Source organism: Chaetodon auriga, chromosome 7, assembly GCF_051107435.1.
Source record: "Chaetodon auriga isolate fChaAug3 chromosome 7, fChaAug3.hap1, whole genome shotgun sequence".
NCBI classification, from domain to species: Eukaryota; Metazoa; Chordata; class Actinopteri; order Chaetodontiformes; family Chaetodontidae; genus Chaetodon; species Chaetodon auriga.
This window is the reverse complement of record NC_135080.1, coordinates 28,870,762-28,890,992: the sequence shown is the minus strand read 5'-3', so window position 1 is coordinate 28,890,992 and position 20,231 is coordinate 28,870,762. Positions and strand designations below refer to the sequence as shown.

General features: G+C 39.9%; 2 protein-coding genes and 1 pseudogene across 9 annotated transcripts in view; 1 reads left to right on the top strand and 2 right to left on the bottom strand.

Moving 5' to 3' along the window:
* Nucleotides 1-7,386, bottom strand: part of wsb1 (WD repeat and SOCS box containing 1) — a 45,677-nt gene extending 38,291 nt beyond the window's left edge. Inside the window, exon 1 of the mRNA XM_076734996.1 lies at nt 6,973-7,386. Coding sequence (XP_076591111.1) covers nt 6,973-7,012 — 40 coding nt within the window. The 5' untranslated portion in view covers nt 7,013-7,386. The remainder of the gene's footprint in view (nt 1-6,972) is intronic.
* A 2,588-nt stretch (nt 7,387-9,974) lies between these two features.
* Nucleotides 9,975-20,231, bottom strand: part of cuedc1b (CUE domain containing 1b) — an 85,943-nt gene continuing 75,686 nt past the window's right edge. For 3 of the 7 annotated variants that reach the window (XM_076734848.1, XM_076734845.1, XM_076734846.1), the window contains one exon: nt 9,975-15,131. In XM_076734848.1, the coding sequence (XP_076590963.1) occupies nt 15,082-15,131 (50 nt within the window). In that variant the 3' untranslated portion in view covers nt 9,975-15,081. Of the gene's footprint in view, nt 15,132-15,221; nt 15,286-20,231 lie in introns of all 7 variants that reach the window. The other 4 variants (XM_076734841.1, XM_076734843.1, XM_076734842.1 and 1 more) reach the window with 3 other exon arrangements.
* Nucleotides 16,804-19,979, top strand: LOC143323165 (uncharacterized; annotated as a pseudogene). The gene has a single exon (XR_013077392.1). The product of XR_013077392.1 is annotated as an uncharacterized LOC143323165 (transcript).

Sequence of the window (20,231 nt, the reverse complement as noted above, 5' to 3'; positions counted from 1 at the left end):
TATTTAATGAGAAAAATTATATAAAAACCACTGCTGTGGGCATCACTATCGTCTCACAATAAGACCAGCTGGCTGGCAAAAACAGTGCTAGCAGTATCTCAAAAGTAATTAGAATCAAAAAATAACTATTGACCATGCCAAAAGAGTTTAAAAGAAAAGTTTTGAGTGAGGAAAAGAAGGGTTCAATTCTGGCTTTACTAGCAGAGGGATACAGTGAGCGTCAGGTCGCGTCCATCCTTAAAATTTCTAAGACGGCAGTTCATGAGAACAAGGTCAAGCAGCAGACATTGGGGATAACAAAGCTTCAGACCAGCAGAGGGTGAAAACAACTGTCCACTGACCAGGATATCCGTCAACTCATTCAAATGTTACTCAGCAACCATAGGATGACATCTAGTGACCTATAAAAAAGAATGACAAATGGCAGCTGGGGTGAAGTGCATGGCGAGAAAGGTTCAAAACAGGCTCCTAGGGGCAGGGCTTAAGTCATGTAAAGCCAGAAAAAAGCCCTTCATCAATGATAAGCAAAGAAGAGCCAGCCTGAGGTTTGCAAAAGACCATAAGGATTGGACCTTAGAGGACTGAAGTAAGGTCACCTTCTCTGATGAGTCCAGTTTTCCGCTTTGCCCAACACCTGGTCGTCTAATGGTTAGACGGAGACCTGGAGAGGCTTACAAGCCACAGTGTCTCGCACCCACTGTGAAATTTGGTGGAGGAGTGATCAGTGATGATCTGGGGCTGCTTCAGCAATGCTGAAATCCCGTAGATTTGTCTTTGCGAAGGACGCATGAATCAAGCCACGTACAAGGTTATCCTGGAAGAAAACTTCACTCCTTCTGCTCTGACAATGTTTCCCAACTCTAAGGATTGGTTTTTCCAGCAGGACAATGCTCCATGCCACACAGCTAGGTCAATCAAGGTGTGGATGAAGGACCACCAGATGAAAACCCTGTCATGGCCAGCTCAATCTACAGACCTGAACCCCATTGAAAACCTCTGGAATGTGATCAAGGGGAAGATGGATGGTCACAAGTCATCAAACATAGCCGAGCTGCTTGAATTTTTGCACCAGGAGTGGCATAAAGACATCCAACCGCTCCTGGTCTGCTGCAGAGGAAGGACGACCAGGATGGGTTAAAGGTGGAGGAAAATTTCACCAGTGCATGGCGTGTTTGTGTGTGCATGTGGATGTTACTGTGTGACAAATAAAGGGGATTGTCCCTCTGATTCTTCTTGTCCCTCTGATATGAAAGACTGATGAAGAGCATGCCAAGATGCATGAAAGCTGTGATTGAAAATCAGGGTTATTCCACCAAATATTGCTTTCTGAACTCTTCCTAAGTTAAAACATTAGTATTGTGTTGTTTAAAAATGAATATGAACTTGTTTCTATATATACACACATATACATACACAGTGCATTTGAGAGTATTCACACCCCTTCACTTTCCCCACATTGTGTTATGTTACAGCCTTTTTCCAAAATGGATTAAATTCCCTTTTTTTTTGTCTCAACAATCTAGATACAATACCATATAATGACAAAGTGAAAAAGGGTTGGTTTTTTTAATAGAAATTTTTGCTAATTTATTAAAAATAAAAAACTGAAACATTGCAGGTACATAAGCACTTTGTCAAGCACCGCTGTCTACGTGGTTGGTCTCTTAAAAATGCAACTGCTGCAGTGTGGCAGCATTTTGGACAGAGATGAAAACCCCCTTCTGTGGTGGAACTCAAACCCCAGCTGCTTGCCACTGATGTCAAGGGTGGTCCAGAAATACTTGTGTGTGTGTGTGTGTGTGTGACACAAGCACACTATCAGAGCAGATGAACCATGTCCTTGTACTATTTTGTGTTTAACTTAGGCTACCCCTTGCTATTCTGTTTCGAATGTTGCTTAGAGAATGAAACTGGAATATGTATCACAGTTTTGTTATTGTGTGGAAATAATAATTCCAATAGACTTTATCTGCATAGCACCTTTGACAAGAAACGCAGCTCAGGACGCTTGACAACAAAGAAATTACGTGCACTAAATCCAAAACTGGAAACCACCCAACCCCTTCTTGCCCTCAGCAAGGCAATGTAAATAAAAAAATAAAATAGCAGACCAACAATCCTTCCGAGAGCTCCCTGAATTTAACACCCATGTAGAGGTTGCGTCAATGTCATGTGATGGCAACTGTAGATGCCGAATGTTACGCTTTGCGAGAGAAAAGGACAAACACTTACTTTTTTGTTGTTGTTGTTGTGGAAATAGAAGCCTAGCGTGCCTAAGTTATTTTGTGTGGACATGCTTGCAGTGATGGTAAAAGGCCAATCTTGAGCATCATTACAGCTCAAAACATCATTAACTAGCTGACTAGGAAAGACAAATGCACTTGGATGGAACTGATGCCTTCAGCGGAATTTGGGTGACGAGAGGTAGCTTTCACAAGACCATATTCTGACAGAAACAATGTTATGTGTTGTGATGGAGTGCCTTGTTGCTGCTGCAGAGCTGCTAGCACTGCACAAAGAAAAATTGTTCCAAATCGTCAGTTTGTCTCAAAGAATACAGAGATGAAAGGAAATCCTGTTGGGGAACTCAGGGATAGCAAGTGGCTGTATGATTTTGCCTTCCCTTCATGGTAGACAAAGTACCTCTTAGAGCTAAACCATTTAAAGTGAAATTAAATCAGCCAATCACACTCTCCACTTATGATGTGCGTTCTGCACTCAGCACGGTGAACGTCCGTAAGCCTGCCGGCATACCCAGTCGCATGCTCAAGGCTGTGCAGAACAGTTGGCTGGCGTCTTCGCTTACATCTTCAACCTGTTACTGGCCGAGGCAGCAGTTCCCACATGCCATCGTGCCAGTACCGAAGCACTCACCTGCAGTGGGCCTTAATGACTTCCACCCCATCACACTCACCCCCATCATCACCAAGTGCTTCAAGAGGCTGGTCTTGGCCAACTTTAAATGCTGTTGTCTCCCCACACTGGACCCCCATCAGTTTGCCTATGGACCAAATAGGTCAACGGAGGATGCCATCTCCACGGCCCTGCACTCCATTCTGACACGCTTCGACAACAACACCTATATTAGAATGCTGTTCATTTGCTTCAGCTCAGCATTCACCACAGTCATTCTAACATCCCTGTCTGTTAGGTTAGACAACCGCACCACAGTCAATCTGACCCTGAACACCAGAGTCCCACAGGGCTGTGTGCTGAGCCCTCTCCTCTACTCCCTCTTCACCCATGACTGCATGCCTGTGCATGGCTCTAACTCCAGTATCAAGTTCATAGACGTCACCACAGTGATAGGCCTGATTAACAACAACAAGAAGTCAGCCTACAGGGGTGAGTTCAGGACTACAGGAAAACTAAAAGCTGCAGTCACACCCCCATTCACATTGACGGGGCTGAGGTTAAACGTGTCTCCAGCTTCTTATTCCTCGGCGTCCACATCTCCAAGGACCTCTCCTGGACCCTCAACTTTTCTGCCCTGGTAAAGAAGGTTCAACAGCGCCTCTACTTTCTGAGGAGACTGAAGTTAACCTGGCTCCCCAAATCCTAGTTAGACTTTAGACTTTTGACAAACTTTATTGTCATTCAGTAGACAGCAAGTGTACGCCAAACAAAATATCGATTGCAACAAGCTCAGCACAGGGTTTAGGAAATAAATAAATAAATAAATAAATAAATATATATATATATATATACAGCAGAGTATTGTGATATATATCCAGTACGTGAAATAGAACAGTGAGTAGAATAGCGTGCAGGAAAATACAGTAAGTTGAAAATAGCAGCAGGAATATGCAGTAAATTAAAAATAAGCAGCATAAAAATATACTAAGGTTAATCTGAAGTGCAGTTGTGAAGAGTGACCTGAGGTGGTAACAATTGTGCAAAAGTTAACTTCTAATGCTGCACTATCGAGAGCATCCTGACCAACTGCATCTCAGTATGGTACGGCAGCTGCACAGCCTCTGAGTGGAGGGCCCTGTAATGGGTGGTGAAAACCACCCAGTACATCACTGGTGCACAGCTACCTGCCATTGAAGACCTCCAGTGCAAGTGGTGTCTAAGAAGGGCACGCTGCATCAGAGAGCTTCCACCCCAACCATGGACTATTTGTCCCCCCTCCCATCTGGTAGGAGGTTCAGGAGCCTCTGTTCCCGCACCAGCAGGCACAGGATCAGCTTCTTCCCCAGAGCTGTTGTACCCTGCTGAATTCCACCCCCACCACCCCACCACCCCCAACCCCCACCACCCTCTCACTGACATTGACACCACCTCTTACCACCTTGTGGCCCTCACTCAGGACCCAAGAGACTACAAACAAAGAGGAACATTTCAACTCAGCCCATGTCATACTGCACATAAGACTTTATATTTTATGTACACTCTATATTCCTCATACTGTTCACATAAAAAAAGATATAAAATGAACATAAAATATGTTAAAAATGACAGCGTAACGTAGGATGGAAAATTTAATTGTGAAGTAAGTGAAGCTGTAGCCACCTTGTGGGAGTTAACAATGTAGTGGGAATTGGCGCCTCCCTGAAAGTCCTCTGATGGGATTTCAAATGATACTTCTTACTGTACTGTCACTTGCTACTTGTTGCACATGTAACTTGTTTAAGCAAACATGCTAGGCATTTTTTCATTATTTAACCATTTAAAACAAGTAAGGAAAGCAACGCTAATATGTCAACCTAATAAAAACTACCACAGTTACCAGCCAGTAGTGACTTAACATTTACATTTGAAAGCTATTGTAACTGACATTATTCAAAGTTCCAGCCACATAAGTTGGAATGTCATCCAGCCTGCATGTGCTATCATGTGACAAGACTTGAGGCTGTGTTAGCAGTATTTCCACTACATCCATAAACTAGTCTACAATTTGAATATGATCCTGAACATAACTTGGCCCTTTCAAAGGGTAATATTATCCATTTTGAGGAGCTCTGATAGATTCCCTAATAGTTTATTCTCAGCCAAAGGAAAATAGGAGAATGTTGAAATTATTTTCCAGGGCAACACAAGATTATCCACTATCTTACTATTTCTGTCATCTTACATGACAATGACTGAAAAAATGGTTAACTGTTTTCCAGGTTTACCTGGACACATGGGAATCCTAGAAAGTATTTTGCTACAGATAAAAAGTTACAGACACTGACAATAATGAAAAATAGAATTAGCTCAAATGGTGAATTGCAGACCTTGTATTTTCATATTTAGGTCATTGCAACTAATTTTTAATGCATGGTATTTGAAAAACAAAAGAATTCCATGCAATGTAAGTACCTAACTGACATGACAGACACACTACATGACATTCAGGTAATTTAGTTTAACCTATATACATACATTCAAGGCCTGTACGGTATATGGCCAGGTAACGTTTCACCCATGTAACATAGTGTTGCATGAAGCAAAGTTATGAATCACCCACTGCTAGTGTGGGGGTGGGGGTGGGGGTGGGGGTGGGGGGGAAGGATCTGCGTTGAGGTTTCAATCATTAACGTAAGCATGAAGAGCAAAATGATAACACAATGACTAACCATACTATACTTTTGTATACTGGCTAGAGTTTATGGGTTTGTTAAACCAAGTAATGTACTCAATTCCAGGCTCAGACCACATGAGTTTGGGCCAAATCATCACCAATTCACCCCTCCCAACAATCAGAAGAGAAATCTGGTCTGGGACATTTGTCAGTGTCGTTGTTCTGGCAATATTACCTGGTAACCTGAGGGGTTAACAGATCCAGTCATAAACATACCGAACTGCTCAAACTCATCAGGGCGCCCCAATAATTTCAAATTTGTTTGATATTTGGGAGACTACCCCTGTTCACTGCCTTCCCAACTATTTTCTCACTCAAACTTGTTTTGCCTTCTGCTTTTGATTTTTCTGACTTTTCTGAGTGGACAACTACTGTCTCCATTTTGTTTACATCTGCTTCCTCATGAGATCACATGAGGGGTTACATTGCCCTCTGGCATGATAATCTTAATAATAACCTGTAGTATGTAGAGCTGAACATTTAATAGAAATAGCACTGAAAATGAAATATGCAAAATCTAAATCACAGAGGCTGCAAATTTTTTTGATAAAGGTTAAACATGTAACCAAACAGCATTATAATGAAGTACTCTAGTGCTACAGAGATGCCTTGGCCTACTAATCTTCTTCTCTAGATGTAAGGAAGCATGTTTGTTTGGTACAGACCCCAACAAATGTCACATCATCGTGATTTTCATTGTTTGTTTGTTTTTTCTAATTTTGGTAAAAAATATATATATATATATATATCATCATGAATCATGTCGCAATCATAGTACATAAAGTAATCGCATGACGATTTTTTTTTACCATGTCATGCAGCCCCATGCAGTGTGTGATGCGCCATTATTTACCAATGTTTTCGAGTGTGCTTGTTTGAGATTAGAGAAAATATCTATGAGGTGTTTCCTTATGTGCGTGACGCAACCCACTTTCAAAATCAGTTAGGATTTTAAAACTTCTGCCCAGCATTAGCAGAAACTGCGTGTACAATTTAACAGACACACTGCCTCAGACAATGAAATAGAGCGACGATAAACTGTGACGCTTGCTGTTGTGCTACATCAGGAGGTTCCGTGTAACGTTGAGCAGCAAGCAGATGCAGAAAATTCACGACTGTTACATAAAAACAATGGCTCAGTGAAGGTTCCCTCGAACTGATTAAAATAGCTGTACTGTAGTGAAAAAACGTGAAAGATTTAAGATAAATGGTACGTTATACTTCGAGTTTTGTTGTTGTTTGGATCTCAGTGATATTTCTCAGGTTACGACGCACCGTTACTCAGCTACTAACTTCGAAATGTATGGGGGCGATGTAATTTAGCGTCGTAACAACGCTCCCCCGCTGCTCCCAGAACATGATCACAAAGAAATTACAAACGTTAGCATATCTGAGTTACTTACCTATATCATTTTCGTTTACAGAATCTGGAAAGCTTGCCATCTAAATAAGGGCACAGACCTATGAGAAAAGCCAAGTAGGGAGTATAAAACAAAGATATCTAGAGGAAGTAAACAGTTGGCGAGGTACTGAGACGCAGCTTTTCCTCTTCTTATGTCTGCTAATGTCGGTTGAATTCCTCCGCCGAGATTAACGTCGCGGGTGGAAAATGCAGCCGTCGTTTGTCTTCAGTAAATAAATGTCTTGTTAGCCTATTCGTCCTCGACAGTAGCGTTTCTTTTACTGTTTTAATCTAGGTTTATGATGCTTCAGTGTCTCGGATTAAAAACAGTTTAAGACGAAATTTTAGTTTTTCTGATTTTCCAGGCCCTAGTTGTTCAATGGCTTCTAGTTATACGGTAACAACCTATTTCTCAACTGAAAGAGGGTTGGCCATAAAAGCTTGGGAGGGTTTTCATACACGTCAGCACAGTTTCCGTGGTAACTAAATTCTATTAAGCCCTCCCCCTGCCACCTATCTTTTCCTAAACCTAAACAAGGATTTTTGGTGTAGAAACCTAACTGTTCTGAGACTCTTGTAGTAGATGTGTACTGTAGCTGTGTGTCAGGAAATAGACCTGTTTATTCTTTTCTCCCTTCCCTATCCTTTGGCAAACAAGCAGCGAAATGGTGCATTAAAGCCACAGACTCGTACAGAGTGTGGATATTCTGACTGAGGCATATGTGTTCGCACAAACCTAAATCTAGAAAGCAAAACATTCTTATGAATCACTCCTATTTTATATTTATATTTTTTATGCCATCAAGCTGCCGGGCCCCAAATCCCCCTTCCCCTCACTCTGCCTTGTGTACAGTACTCATATGCTCTAATACAACATGGCCCCAGAATTGCTGTACAGTAATCTGATTAAATATAAATTATTTTGGGAAGAGGCATGCCAGCAGAATATCATCTGAAACAGGCTCATAAAGGTCTGACACATTTTAACCCCTCTTAATGAAAAGGACCAACTTTAAGGCAGTTATCATTTCAGGTGATATTGTATTTTAACAGTGCATCTATACATTACAGCTGAACTGAACAATACTCATTTTTCTTATATAAACACACAATCAAACATTTTGATAAGTACCTCAGAAATTTTGCTAAAAAAAAAAAAAAAAAAAACTGCTGGAACCCTTTGTAGAACTGAGTGATTTGGTGATAATCCTCTGTGTGTTCATCACTACTTTGTATGTACAGCAATATTTATACACTGTGAAACAAAACTAAACCAAAAAAAAGTACCAATGTCAAAAAACAGAGTACTGTATTGTATGTAACCATTGATACTGATTATTTTCTGCACATAAATATGTCACTGAAATGTAATGGTTATCTTTTTTGTGTCCAGTATAACTGTAATGGTGAAACAGCATTCACACTATTGTTATTGTCATTTTCAGCCAAGAAGAACATTTGTTCCTCCAACATGCAGTTTCCTTTAATTTATATGCAATGTTTGCTCAATAAAAGTAAAAAAAAAAAAAAAAATTACTTCAAGATTTGTATTTAACAGAAACAAATTCATAGAACAAAACAGCAGCCTTTGATATTATATATCTCCAGGATTAAACTACTGCCCTTGCTTAGTGTGTCTTAAATTTGGCACAAATTCGGTTTGGTTGGGAATCTGGATGAGAAAATGATGGAGGATGAGATCCAGCAGCAAGGCAAGGGAGGATGATGGAGGAGTGACTGGGCATAAGCAAGGAGGGAATGAAGGGAAAGTGCAGGTGGCAAGGACAGCATGGAGGTTGCTGCAGGGTGCAGGGAGGCAAGTCTTGGATATGAAGTGGCAGGTTAATAACATGAAACATGTAGAGAAAATCACAAAGACAAAAACTAAACTGGCCTCTGTAGTTCCCAAGTTCTACCAGCTCGTGAACTTTGCCACCCCGGGGAAAATATGCTGTACACAAGGCATCCAGCAAACTACAAGACTACAGTGGTGTAGTCCTTGAATGTGACACCCACCTCCCTGACACACTCAACGACTAGCGAGTAGTCTCTCTTCAAGAGACTTAAGAGAGCCAGACTACTACTGCACTGTGGAGAGCATACTGGTGGACTGCATCACCATGTGGTTTGGGACCTGCAGAGCACTGGAACACAAGATCATGCAGCACATAGTGAGGACAGGTGACATCATTGGAGTCACTCTCCCCTCTATCCAGGACATTTTTCAAAAGCGTTGTGCATGCCTCTTCCATAGTGAAGGACCCCTCCCAACCCTCCCACAGTTTGCCTTTCTGCCATCAGGCAGAAGGTTTCAAAGCAAACTTGAAACTTGAACTTAAATAATTGCTGTCAAATGTGTAGTGTACATTCAATAAGTGTTAAAACACCATTTGCATACCAGTGCACTTAAAACAAACTAATACAGATAAAAAGTATATTGGTTTTATGCTGTCATGACATATTCAAAAGTATATTTTTATTTGCTAATCTGTATTATGTATTTGCCAGTCAGTGTAGCATATACAGATACACAAAAGCATGCACATGCAAGACCTAGCTCATACATAAACTTATATAGTCCTACATGCTTCTCTGCACTTCCATTTGAGCAGTTACCCACCCAAAATTCCCTAGAGACTGTTTCTGCCCCCTGACCACATAAACTAATGAAATCAAAAGTAAACAGAACAAGAGTTATACATAAAAACCTAATAAATATAAGAAATGAACACCACCACTGCAATAGTGCAACAAGATAGGAGAATTAAATGTGGACTCCTTAACATCAGATTTCTGTCCTCTAAAGCTGTAATAGTAAGTGAGTTAATGTCAGATCATAAAATGGGTTTATTTTGTCTGGCTGAAACCTGGCTGTGTCATGAAGCGTATGTTAGTCTAAGTGGAACTACTGGCTCGAGCAATATTAATGTTATGATTAGTAATCAATATCATTTTTAGTAGGACCCAAGGGGGAGACACAAAGCATGGAAACAAAGGGAGCCATTACAACATACAACGGTTTATTAGCAAGAATGAAAAAATACTAACAATGGTGCAAATGCGAACCAACAAAACACAATTTCCAATACGCAAACACAGCCCTTAAACAAAAACATCAACCACACCGTGGCAAGCGGGCAGGAACAAAACACTCAACTATAGCAAGGAAACAAAACAGGGAAAAAAAACACACTATGGAAAACAAAGCTAACAGAAACAAGAATATGCTCACAGGCAACTAGGAACAAAACAAGATACTATGATAGAGAGACAAGGTAATGGCTGGAAAGTCTAGCATGGAGCTTGAACAGTCTAGCGGCGAGACATCTACGCCATGCTACGTAAATGGGAAGAGAAATCAGTGGATCAGCATCAGGCGCACAGTCTGCCCTCTGACCAGCCAAGTCACACCTCTACTGCAGAACTGGAAGGAAACTCAAACACAACACATACAGAGAAAAACAGAACACAGATAATATAAAGGCACAGTATAACAATTAATAGTTGCAGCCATTTCTGATGCAAGCCTATTAATCAACCCTAAACCTAAACTCAATTATAACTCAGTCAAAAGCCATGTTCTTAGTCTTTGACACCAAACCTGGAAAACACTTCCGCCAGTTTTATTTGCTATTGTGTATCATACTCCTGTTCTTATTCTGAATTTACATCTGTATTCTGTTTATCAGGTTTAGTCTTTAAAACAGATAAAACAATTATCGTAGGTGTTTTATGTTTAATGTTCATGTCAATGTTGATAATCTGATAGTGCTGTAGCTACCCTTAAGGATATGATCCCACCAGCATTTAATTCAATGCCATGTCTCAATACAACAGAGGACTCCTATGCTAACTTTAGTCCCTCCCAAATTGATCATCTGAGGTCAGCTCCATGGTATACCCCCCAAACCCGCAAATTAAAGCAAACTTTGTGAAAAGTTGAAAGGAAATGGCCATCACCTCCACCAATTTTGAAGAATTTTGTTTCAACTGGCAAGACAGTCTTAAAACACACAGGGAAGCCCTCCACTGTGGCAGCGCAGCCTATTACTTTTCACTGAAGGAGGAAAATAAAAACAATCCAATGTTTCTCTTCAGCACTGTAGCCAGGCTGACAGAGTCATAATTCCACTGAACCATGTAGTCCCTTAGCCTTCAGTAGTAATGACTTCATGAGCTTTGTTAATGATGAAATTAGAAGAAATAGTTATTACAGCTGTCATGTATTTATACCGTTTTTCTCCTGTTGACCTGTCCACCTATTTTCAATAATTTCTTCATTTAAATTGTCAACCTGTATTTTAGACCACATCCCGAATAAGCTGCTTCAAGAAGTTTTACCCTTAATTGGCTCTTTATTCGATATGATCAACCTGTCTTTATCAACATGCTACGTACCACAGTCTTTTAAAGTAGCTGTGATAAAACCTCTTCTTAAAAAGCCTACTCTTAATCCAGGGGTTTTAGCCAACTATAGACCTATATCTAACCTCCTCTTTCTCAAGAAAATTCTTGAGAAAGCAGTTGCTGATCAGTTGTGTGACTTTATACATAACAATAGTTTATTTGAGCATTTCCAGTCAGGAATTAGACATGAGACAGCACTGGTTAAAATTACAAATGGCCTTCTAACTGCATCAGACAAAGGACTTGTCTCTGTACTAGTCTTGTTAGGTCTTAGTGCTGCATTCAACACCACTGACCACCTTTTACAGAGACTGGAACACTTAATTGGTATTAAGGGAACTTCACTAATCTGGTTTAAATCACACTTTTCAGATCGATTTCAATTTTTACCCTTTAATGATTATAATGATGTGCATGTAAAGCCAGTCACAGAATTATATATTACTTTTGTCTTCCATTTAACATAATTTAAATAATTAAATGGCTATTTTTGTATCAAGAGTACATACACCAGTGCAAATCCCCAAAAAGCCAATAAATGTGTACCATTTATTGATTAATTTCACTTTGATTTGTCAACTTGCAGGAATTTCATTTAAAGCCCAATCTTCAGACGAGCTGGTGCTAACTGAACTTTATTGACAGTCAACGTCAGCCAATAATTTGATCAAGTCAAACATTTCACCTAAATTCAATGATGAGATCATTTATGGAATTTGTCCTTTAAAACTCAAATTTCAAACTTCAAATTAGCTACATGACTTACTACAACTACATGACTCACTTATTAAAGCTGCACTCGTGTCTTTTATGCCAGCAGACATGTCATGTTTTCTAATATTCACTCTCCTTTTAGCCCCATTTTGGTCTCCACCAACTCCAGAGAAAAATATTTGGCTCTTCAGCTGATAAATGCTCCATTATGTTCACCAGCTAGTATTGAACTTTGTCCGTCTGCTGTTTGCTGCTGGACAGATAGTGTACAGTGGGTTTATCAGAGCTTTTGCACTGCAGAGTTGGTTGTAATTCTCTGCGGGGTTGTCACTACAATTGCACTTTTCACACTGTCGTTTAATCCATGGTTTGTAAAAATAAATAAATAAATACATTTAAAAAATGATAAATGGAGCTTTAATATTAATGTCATTTATACATGATCTATAGAAATGTCTATAGATGTTTAGTTTTAAACATGCATTAACATTAGACTGGTCCCCAAGTAACCCCCTACTTAAAACAACTGTCAGACATCCAAATTTTGCTCATCACTAAAAAAGCAAATAACATATTCAAGTATTTTAATCAATGGGGATAGATAACTCACAAAAAAAAGAAAAAAAATCCAGAACAATTAATGTAAGATTTTCTGAAATGATAAAAAACACTTTATTCACGAAGGAAGAATGAAAGTTGATTCCACAGATTGAAAGTTAATATAATTTGTCTAGAGCTAAAAATCAGGCAGTTTTCTTGGAACCTTTGAATTGTAAACAATACTTATGTCCATACCACGCATTTTTTTTGTGTTTGTCTTCGAACACTTTGTTTACACAGGCTACAGCAGACTTGTACACCTTTACTCCATGATAGTTACACATCTAAACATACAATTGAAAAGAGCATTTAAAAGGGATTCAAACCACACAACGCTGTTTTTTGTTTTTTTTTTATTATTATTTCATCCAACTTCAGTCTTCACTTCCAATGGCATTCTATCATAGCAAGTCTAGACAGGGTGATCATCCAATCACATTTCAGATGCTTTATTCACCCGAACAAACATATCCATCATTCATGTCGGAATCACACCAAATTTTCTGAACATGTTTGAACATGATCCTATTGTTTACCGCATCAACACTGGCATTTAGAAATTTGTTCTCCTTCACTCAATGAGATGAAATAAGCAAAGGCAGGATTTGCCGAAAGTCCATAATAATATAAGGAGAGTCTGAGATATGGCAATATTGTCTGAATGATATTTCTTAATTCCGTAGCAATTACTATTTTAGGTTTACTGTAAGAGTTCTGGAAACCAGAATATTAACAGAGTTTCTGGTGAAGCAGTAAATGTAGCTCTATGGGCACGCTCACTCCAAGCATTTCAGCAGCAGTGTATTCAGACTTCTAGTCTGATTTAATAGGCCAGGTGACAACAATGCCATTCTAAAAAACAAAACAAAACAAAAAAAAGAGTAGTAATACCCAAAAATGCATGTCTAAAGACGTAATCCCAACCAATAGGACATTACCTTAACAATGCAAGGGCTTATTAGTTGTTGAAGGAGGCAGATGTTGACATCTGGCAGCCAGCTGTTTGCAAGCATTTATTCTGAAGTTTGATTCTCCACTTTCATTTTGAAACAGCATCTCCTTAATGTTTAAGTGTTTGCCCAGCATAGCAAATTTTTTCAAATTTTTATTGTGGATTTTGTGCCCACAGGTACATATGTTACTTTGCTTCGTGCATATTACCTCTGTGACAAATGGTGTCTCCAGCTGTTTCTTTTAGCCTGCTAGTGACAGGCTTTGCCATGGGGGTGTAACATGTGCGGTTCAAAATTCCCCAGTTTCACTCCACATGATGGTGCAAGCACCGTAACCAATGAGCAGGAGTCACTTGTACAGGAACAAAACTGAGAACCCTCATTTGAGTGCAACACTGTGGATCCCCCTGTGAGAGACAGTATGAAAATGTGCAGTTATGCCATATTTGAACAGTTATCAAATCACGCCCCTCTCTATGACAGCAGCCTTGTCCACCCACCCTTGAGTGTGTTCATTCAAAACAGGCATATACATATTTGCCTTTAGACTTGGTTGGACAACATTTGTAGACACGACAATTATTTTTTTTCAGGTGCGCCCTGGCTTTAAATTTATCCAGACTCATTCTATTAGCCTTTTGAAACTTGGTAGGCAAGTTCATGTTGTCCGTTGTGTGATACACAATTTATCATCCTGATTTAATGTTCTGACAAAATAGCTCATCTGAATTTTTACCAGTGCAACTGTGGAGACTGAATGACACTGTTTTCACCTTACCAAACAAACCAAACTAGTAAACTGCTCCAAATGCAGCAGCATTTAAATCAAATGCTTCAAACATGCTTTCTAAGAACACAGTACTTTAATGTGATCAACTGCTCATTATGGCCTTGGAGAAGTGTTGAAATTTGGGCAGCCCCAACATCAATACAATAACCTGATGTAAGAGAATTTCAATGACACAATCCCTGACATTTAAAAACAGCAAAATATTACAACCTGAATAAGAAAACAGGGTAAAAAAGCTCTACACGATTTAGTGTATATAACAGGGCACATGCAAACTTTATCGGCACAGCCTGAGCAACACCAAATAGAATCATACAGTCTGCTACTGTAAAGGACTGGAAAACTAACAAAGGTCCATATAGCAAGATCACCAATGCACTAACGCTCCTCTTCGTGGATTAAAGGAAGCTTTTAAGATATACTGGTAACGACTAACACATTTTCCTTTAAACTTAAAATTATATATCAACAAAGTGTTATAATACAGAGAATGTATTTACAGAAAGTAAGCCCAATGGTGGGAGGAGTCCAGTTACTCTCCCTGGGAAGGAGGGGTATCTCAACTCATTGTCGACCCTTACACAGGCTGGTTTGGATTAAGACTTGTTGAGGAGGTGGGAAGAGCAGCAAGGCCACCAACCATGGGTTATGTTGTCATCGCCATGGTAACCCTGATATGGTACAACCTGGGAGGATCTGAAATGCAGAAGTAAGTCCTGATGAGAAAAGTTTTGATCCCAAAAAGAAAACAACAAATTTAGCTATTGTCTGTGCCCTACTTAGTACCTGCTGAAAGTAAACTGCTGGCTGACATTACTACAGAGAGCACAGTGATCAAGTGTGTGATACACTGGAAAAGAAGGATATTTTTATTTTTACTTTTGCTGAAAGGAAGAAAGCAGAGAAGTAGAAAAAGACAGTCAGTATATATAGACAGCCAAAGTCAGATACAGGGCATATATTTGCTTCTTCAATTCTAAATATTGACAGAATACTGCAGTAATGTCAATATTGTGTGATTTATGAAGGGAAAACTAAAACAACCATGTTGGGAACAGGGCTCGACTGCTGACCCTGTGCTTCTCTGTGTTTGTCCATGGTAATTTAGTTGTCAAAAGTGTGGTTAACGTGTTTTCTCTCAACGTCTTCTTGCTACGCAAATTGGAAACTAAATACTCTCACGCAGTGGTGACATTTTATACGCTGTCATTTCCGAAAACTTAGCAGTAATCAGGAACAATGACGGAAGGGAGTGTCAGCAACAAGCTTCGCCATTCATCACATACTGGAGGGACTTTGTTCTCTCCCTTAGAGAGATAATGCTGACCCTGTGGACTATGGACTAAAAGTCCAACGGAGGGAATAGGCAATACCTGGGCCACACAATTCAAAGTGCTCCAGAGTGTGTGCACTAGAAACTACGAGTTTGGACAAATCACTATTATCCTTGTTGATAAATATCATATATAGAATAAAGATTTAATATAATATAACATAATATAACATACAATAAAGTAATGAAGATGTGCAAGTCATAACCGACAGCTTCAATGCTGCAGTCTCCCGGTCGGCAGATCAGCTGGTCTTAATTTTGGGGAAACTTCAACATATGTCAGCTGTCACCTCATCTCCCCACTCTGTAGCAGTATGTGCCTCGGAATATTCCAGCCACATACAAGGCAGCGAGCCAGCCTCCTCTTGGAAAGTCTGATCATAATGTCATCCATCGCCTCCCAACATACAGACAGAAAGTCAGACCACTCCTGAAAACTGTACAGCAATGGTCTGACAAGGGGGAGGAGGAGCTCAGACATTGTTTTGACACCACAGACTGGCACGTGTTTTTTGCCGCATGTTCAGATCCACATGAACTGACAGACACAATTGGTTCCTATATTAGATTCTGTGAGGACACTGTTATCTCAACTAAGGCAGATAAGGTGTTCAGTAACAACAAGCCATGGCTCTCAAGAATCTTAAAATGTGTTTAAATGAGAAAAAGGCTGCATTTTTGGGATGAGAAGTGGATGTAGTAAAGAAGAAAGAGAAGGAGTTCAGGCATAGAGTTTTTACAGCTAAGATAGATTTTAAAAATAAGATAAAGTAAAGGTTTTGTACAGGTAATGCAAAACAGGCATGGGAGGGACTGAATGCAATAATGGGCAGAGAAAGGAAAAAGCAAAGTGTAAACATGGCAGACTGTGGCAAATTTGTTAATGATTTAAACATCTTCTATGGAAGGTTTGATGTGAGAGACTCAAAAGATGGAGAGAGTGGTCAGCGTCTATACAGTTTGCCTATAAACTACACTGTGCAGCCAGTTTTATTTGTTATAGTATACCACTCTCCTGGTCCATATTCCAAATTTATGGCCGAGTTCTCTGAGTTTCTATCAGGTTTAGTCCTTAAAGCAGATAAAGTAATGACTTTAATGTACATGTCGACATTGATAATGTCAGCTGTAGCACTGCGTTTTTCACAGTATTAGACTCAGTTGGCTTCCGTGAGAATGTACATGAACCTACTCACTGTTTTAACCACACTCTTGACCTTGTTCTGACATATGGCATTGAAATTGAAGACTTAATTGTCTCCTCGCAGAATCCCCTTTATCTGACCATCATTTAATAACTTTTGAATTCATATTACCATACTACCAGCCACTAGGCAAAAATTCTTACACCAGACTCCTGTCAATGCCATGTCTCAATGCAACAGAGGATTCCTATGCTAACCTTTGTCCCTCCCAAATTGACTACCTGGTTGACAGTGCTACAGGTTCATTGCGTATGACACTTGACTCTATTGCCCCCCTAAAAAAGAAGATAATGAAACAGAGGAGATTAGCTCCAAACCCGCAAATTAAAACAAACTTCACAAAAAATAGAAAGGAAATGGTGTTCTACCAATTTGGAAGAATTTCAGTTCACCTGGCAAGACAGTCTTAAAATATACAGGAAAGCCCTCCGCAGTGCTAGGGCAGCCTATTACTCTGCACTAACAGAGGAAAATAAGAACAATCCCAGGTTTCTCTTCAGCACTGTAACCAGGCTGACAGAGAGCCATAATTCTGTTGAACCATGTAGTCCATTAGCTCTGAACAGTAATGACTTCATGAGCTTCTTTAATGATAAAATTCTTACTATTGGAGACAGAATTCATTGGCTCCTCACGTCAACAGACCTGTCAAAGTTTTAGACTGTTTTACACCTTCACCAACTAATTTCAATAATTCCATCATCAGAATTATCAGCCTGTATTTTAGACCACATCCTGACTAAGCTGCTTAAAGAAGTTTTACCTTTAATTGACTCTTACGTGTTAGACATGATCAGTCTGTCTTTATCAACAGGCTACATACCACAGTCCTTTAAAGTAGCTGTAATAAAACCTCTACTTAAAAAGGCTACTCTTGATCCAGTGGTTTTAGCCAACTATAGACCGATATCCAACCTTCCCTTTCTCTCAAAAACTCTTGAGAAAGCAGTTGCTAATCAGCTGTGCGACTTTCTACACAAAAATAGTTTATTTGAAGATTTCCAGTCAGGATTTAGAGTGCATCATAGCACAGAGAGAGCACTGGTTAAAGTTACAAATGACCTTCTAATTGCATCTGATAAAGGATTTGTCTTTGTACTAGTCTTGTTGGATCTTAGTGCTGCATTTATCACCATTGACCATGGTATCCTATTGTAGAGACTGGAGCACTTCATTGGCATTAAGAGAACTGTGCTAAGCTGGTTCAAATGCTACTTGTCAGATCGCTCTCAGTTTGTACATGTTAATAACAACTCCTCTGTGCTCGCTAATGTCAGTTATGGAGTTCCACAGGGTTCTGTGCTTGGACCAATTCTATTCACCTTATATATGCTTCCTTTAGGGAAGATTATCAGGAAGCACTCAATAAATTTTCATTGCTATGCAGATGATATCCAGCTATATTTACCAATGAAGCCAGAAGAAACCAATCAGTTAACTAGACTACAAGCATGTCTTCAGGATATAAAGACCTGGATGACCTGCAATTTTCTGATGCTAAACTCAGACAAAACTGAAGTTATAGTACTAGGCCCTAAACATCTTAGAAACTCACTTTCTGATGACACAGCAGTTATGGGTGGCATTGTGATGGCCTCCAGCACCACTGTAAAGAATCTGGGAGTATCTTTGATCAGGACATGTCCTTTCACTTCCATGTAAAACAAATTTCAAGGACTGCCTTTTTTCACCTAAGTAATATTGGGAAAATCAGGCATATTTTGTCTCAAAATGATGCAGGAAAACTAGTCCATGCACTCGCAACTTCCAGGCTGGATTATTGCAATTCCTTACTATCAGGCTGCCCAAATATGTTACTGAATATTCTCCAGTTGCTCCAGAATGCTGCAGTACATGTTCTGACAAAAACAAGGAAGAGAGATCATTTATCTCTGATATTAGCCACTCTGCACTGGCTCCCTGTAAAGTTTAGAATACAATTTAAAATTCTCCTCCTTACTTACAAAACCATAAATGGCCAGGCACCTTCTTATCTTAAAGAGCTCATAGTACCTTTTTACCCTACTAGAACACTGCATTCCCAGAATGCAGGCCTACTTTCAGTTCCTAAAGTCTCCAAAAGCAGAATAGGAGAAAGAGCATTTAGCTATCAAGCTCCTCTCCTGTGGAACCATCTTCTGGTCTTTGTCTGGGAGGCAGACACTGTCTCTACATTTAAGAGTAGGCTTAAAACTTTCCTTTTTGATAAATCTTATAGTTAGGGCTGGCTCAGGCTTGTCCTAGACCAGCCCCTTCTTATGCTGCTATAGCATTAGACTGTTGGGGGACCTCCAAAGATACACCAAGCTCCTCTGTTCTTCTCTCCCTCTCCATCTGCATGCTTTCATGTCCTACCACAGCGTGTTACTAACTGAGCTTCTTCCCCAGAGTCTTTGTGCTTTGTTGTCTCGCAGGTTCCCATGGATAGTGGCTGAATCTGGATTGTGGATTACAGCTATGCCTCCTGTCATGGCGCTGCCTGACATCCACTGCAACTGCTTCTATTATTATTACATCCACTGTCATTGTTACTGTGATTGCATTTTCCTCTGTCTCACTCTCTCTCTCTCTCTGATTGCATTTCTGTCTGTCTCACTCTCTCTCACCCAACCAGTCGAGGCAGATGGCTGCCCACCCAGAGCCTGGTTCTGCCTGAGGTTTCTGCCTGTTAAAAGGAAGTTTTTCCTCGACACTGTCGCCAAGTGCTTGCTCATGAGGGAATTGTTGGGTCTCTGTAGATAAGGGTTTGGCCTGTACCAGCTCTATATGGAAAGTGTCCTGAGACAACTTCTGTTGTGATTTGGCGCTATAGAAATAAAATTGAATTGAATTGAAATTGGTATTTCATCTGTTGCCAAGTCAGTGCTGCTAGCTTGACATCTTATTGGAGTGAAATTCAACATTCCATGATGATCGAGGGGGAGGGCAGGTTTGTAACATCTTCTCCTAGCACTGTATTCAGTCCCAGCATGGCTCCCCCATCTCTTCCTCCTTGGCTTGCTGGCAACATTGAATCTCTCTACCATGTTACAGAGCACTATCAGCTGATCCCTGGTGTATACAACGAGCCCATGGCTGCGCTCAGGATCCCCATAATACATAATTGTAAACAATGCAAAAAACCAGCAGAGAGACCAGGGCAAACTCAACAAGTTTTAGTGTCCACAGTGCATGGACAAATTAAAAAGAGTAACAGCATGTCTAAAGTGCTAAAAAAGCACACTACATTAAACATAAATAAAACCCTGTTTCCAGTAA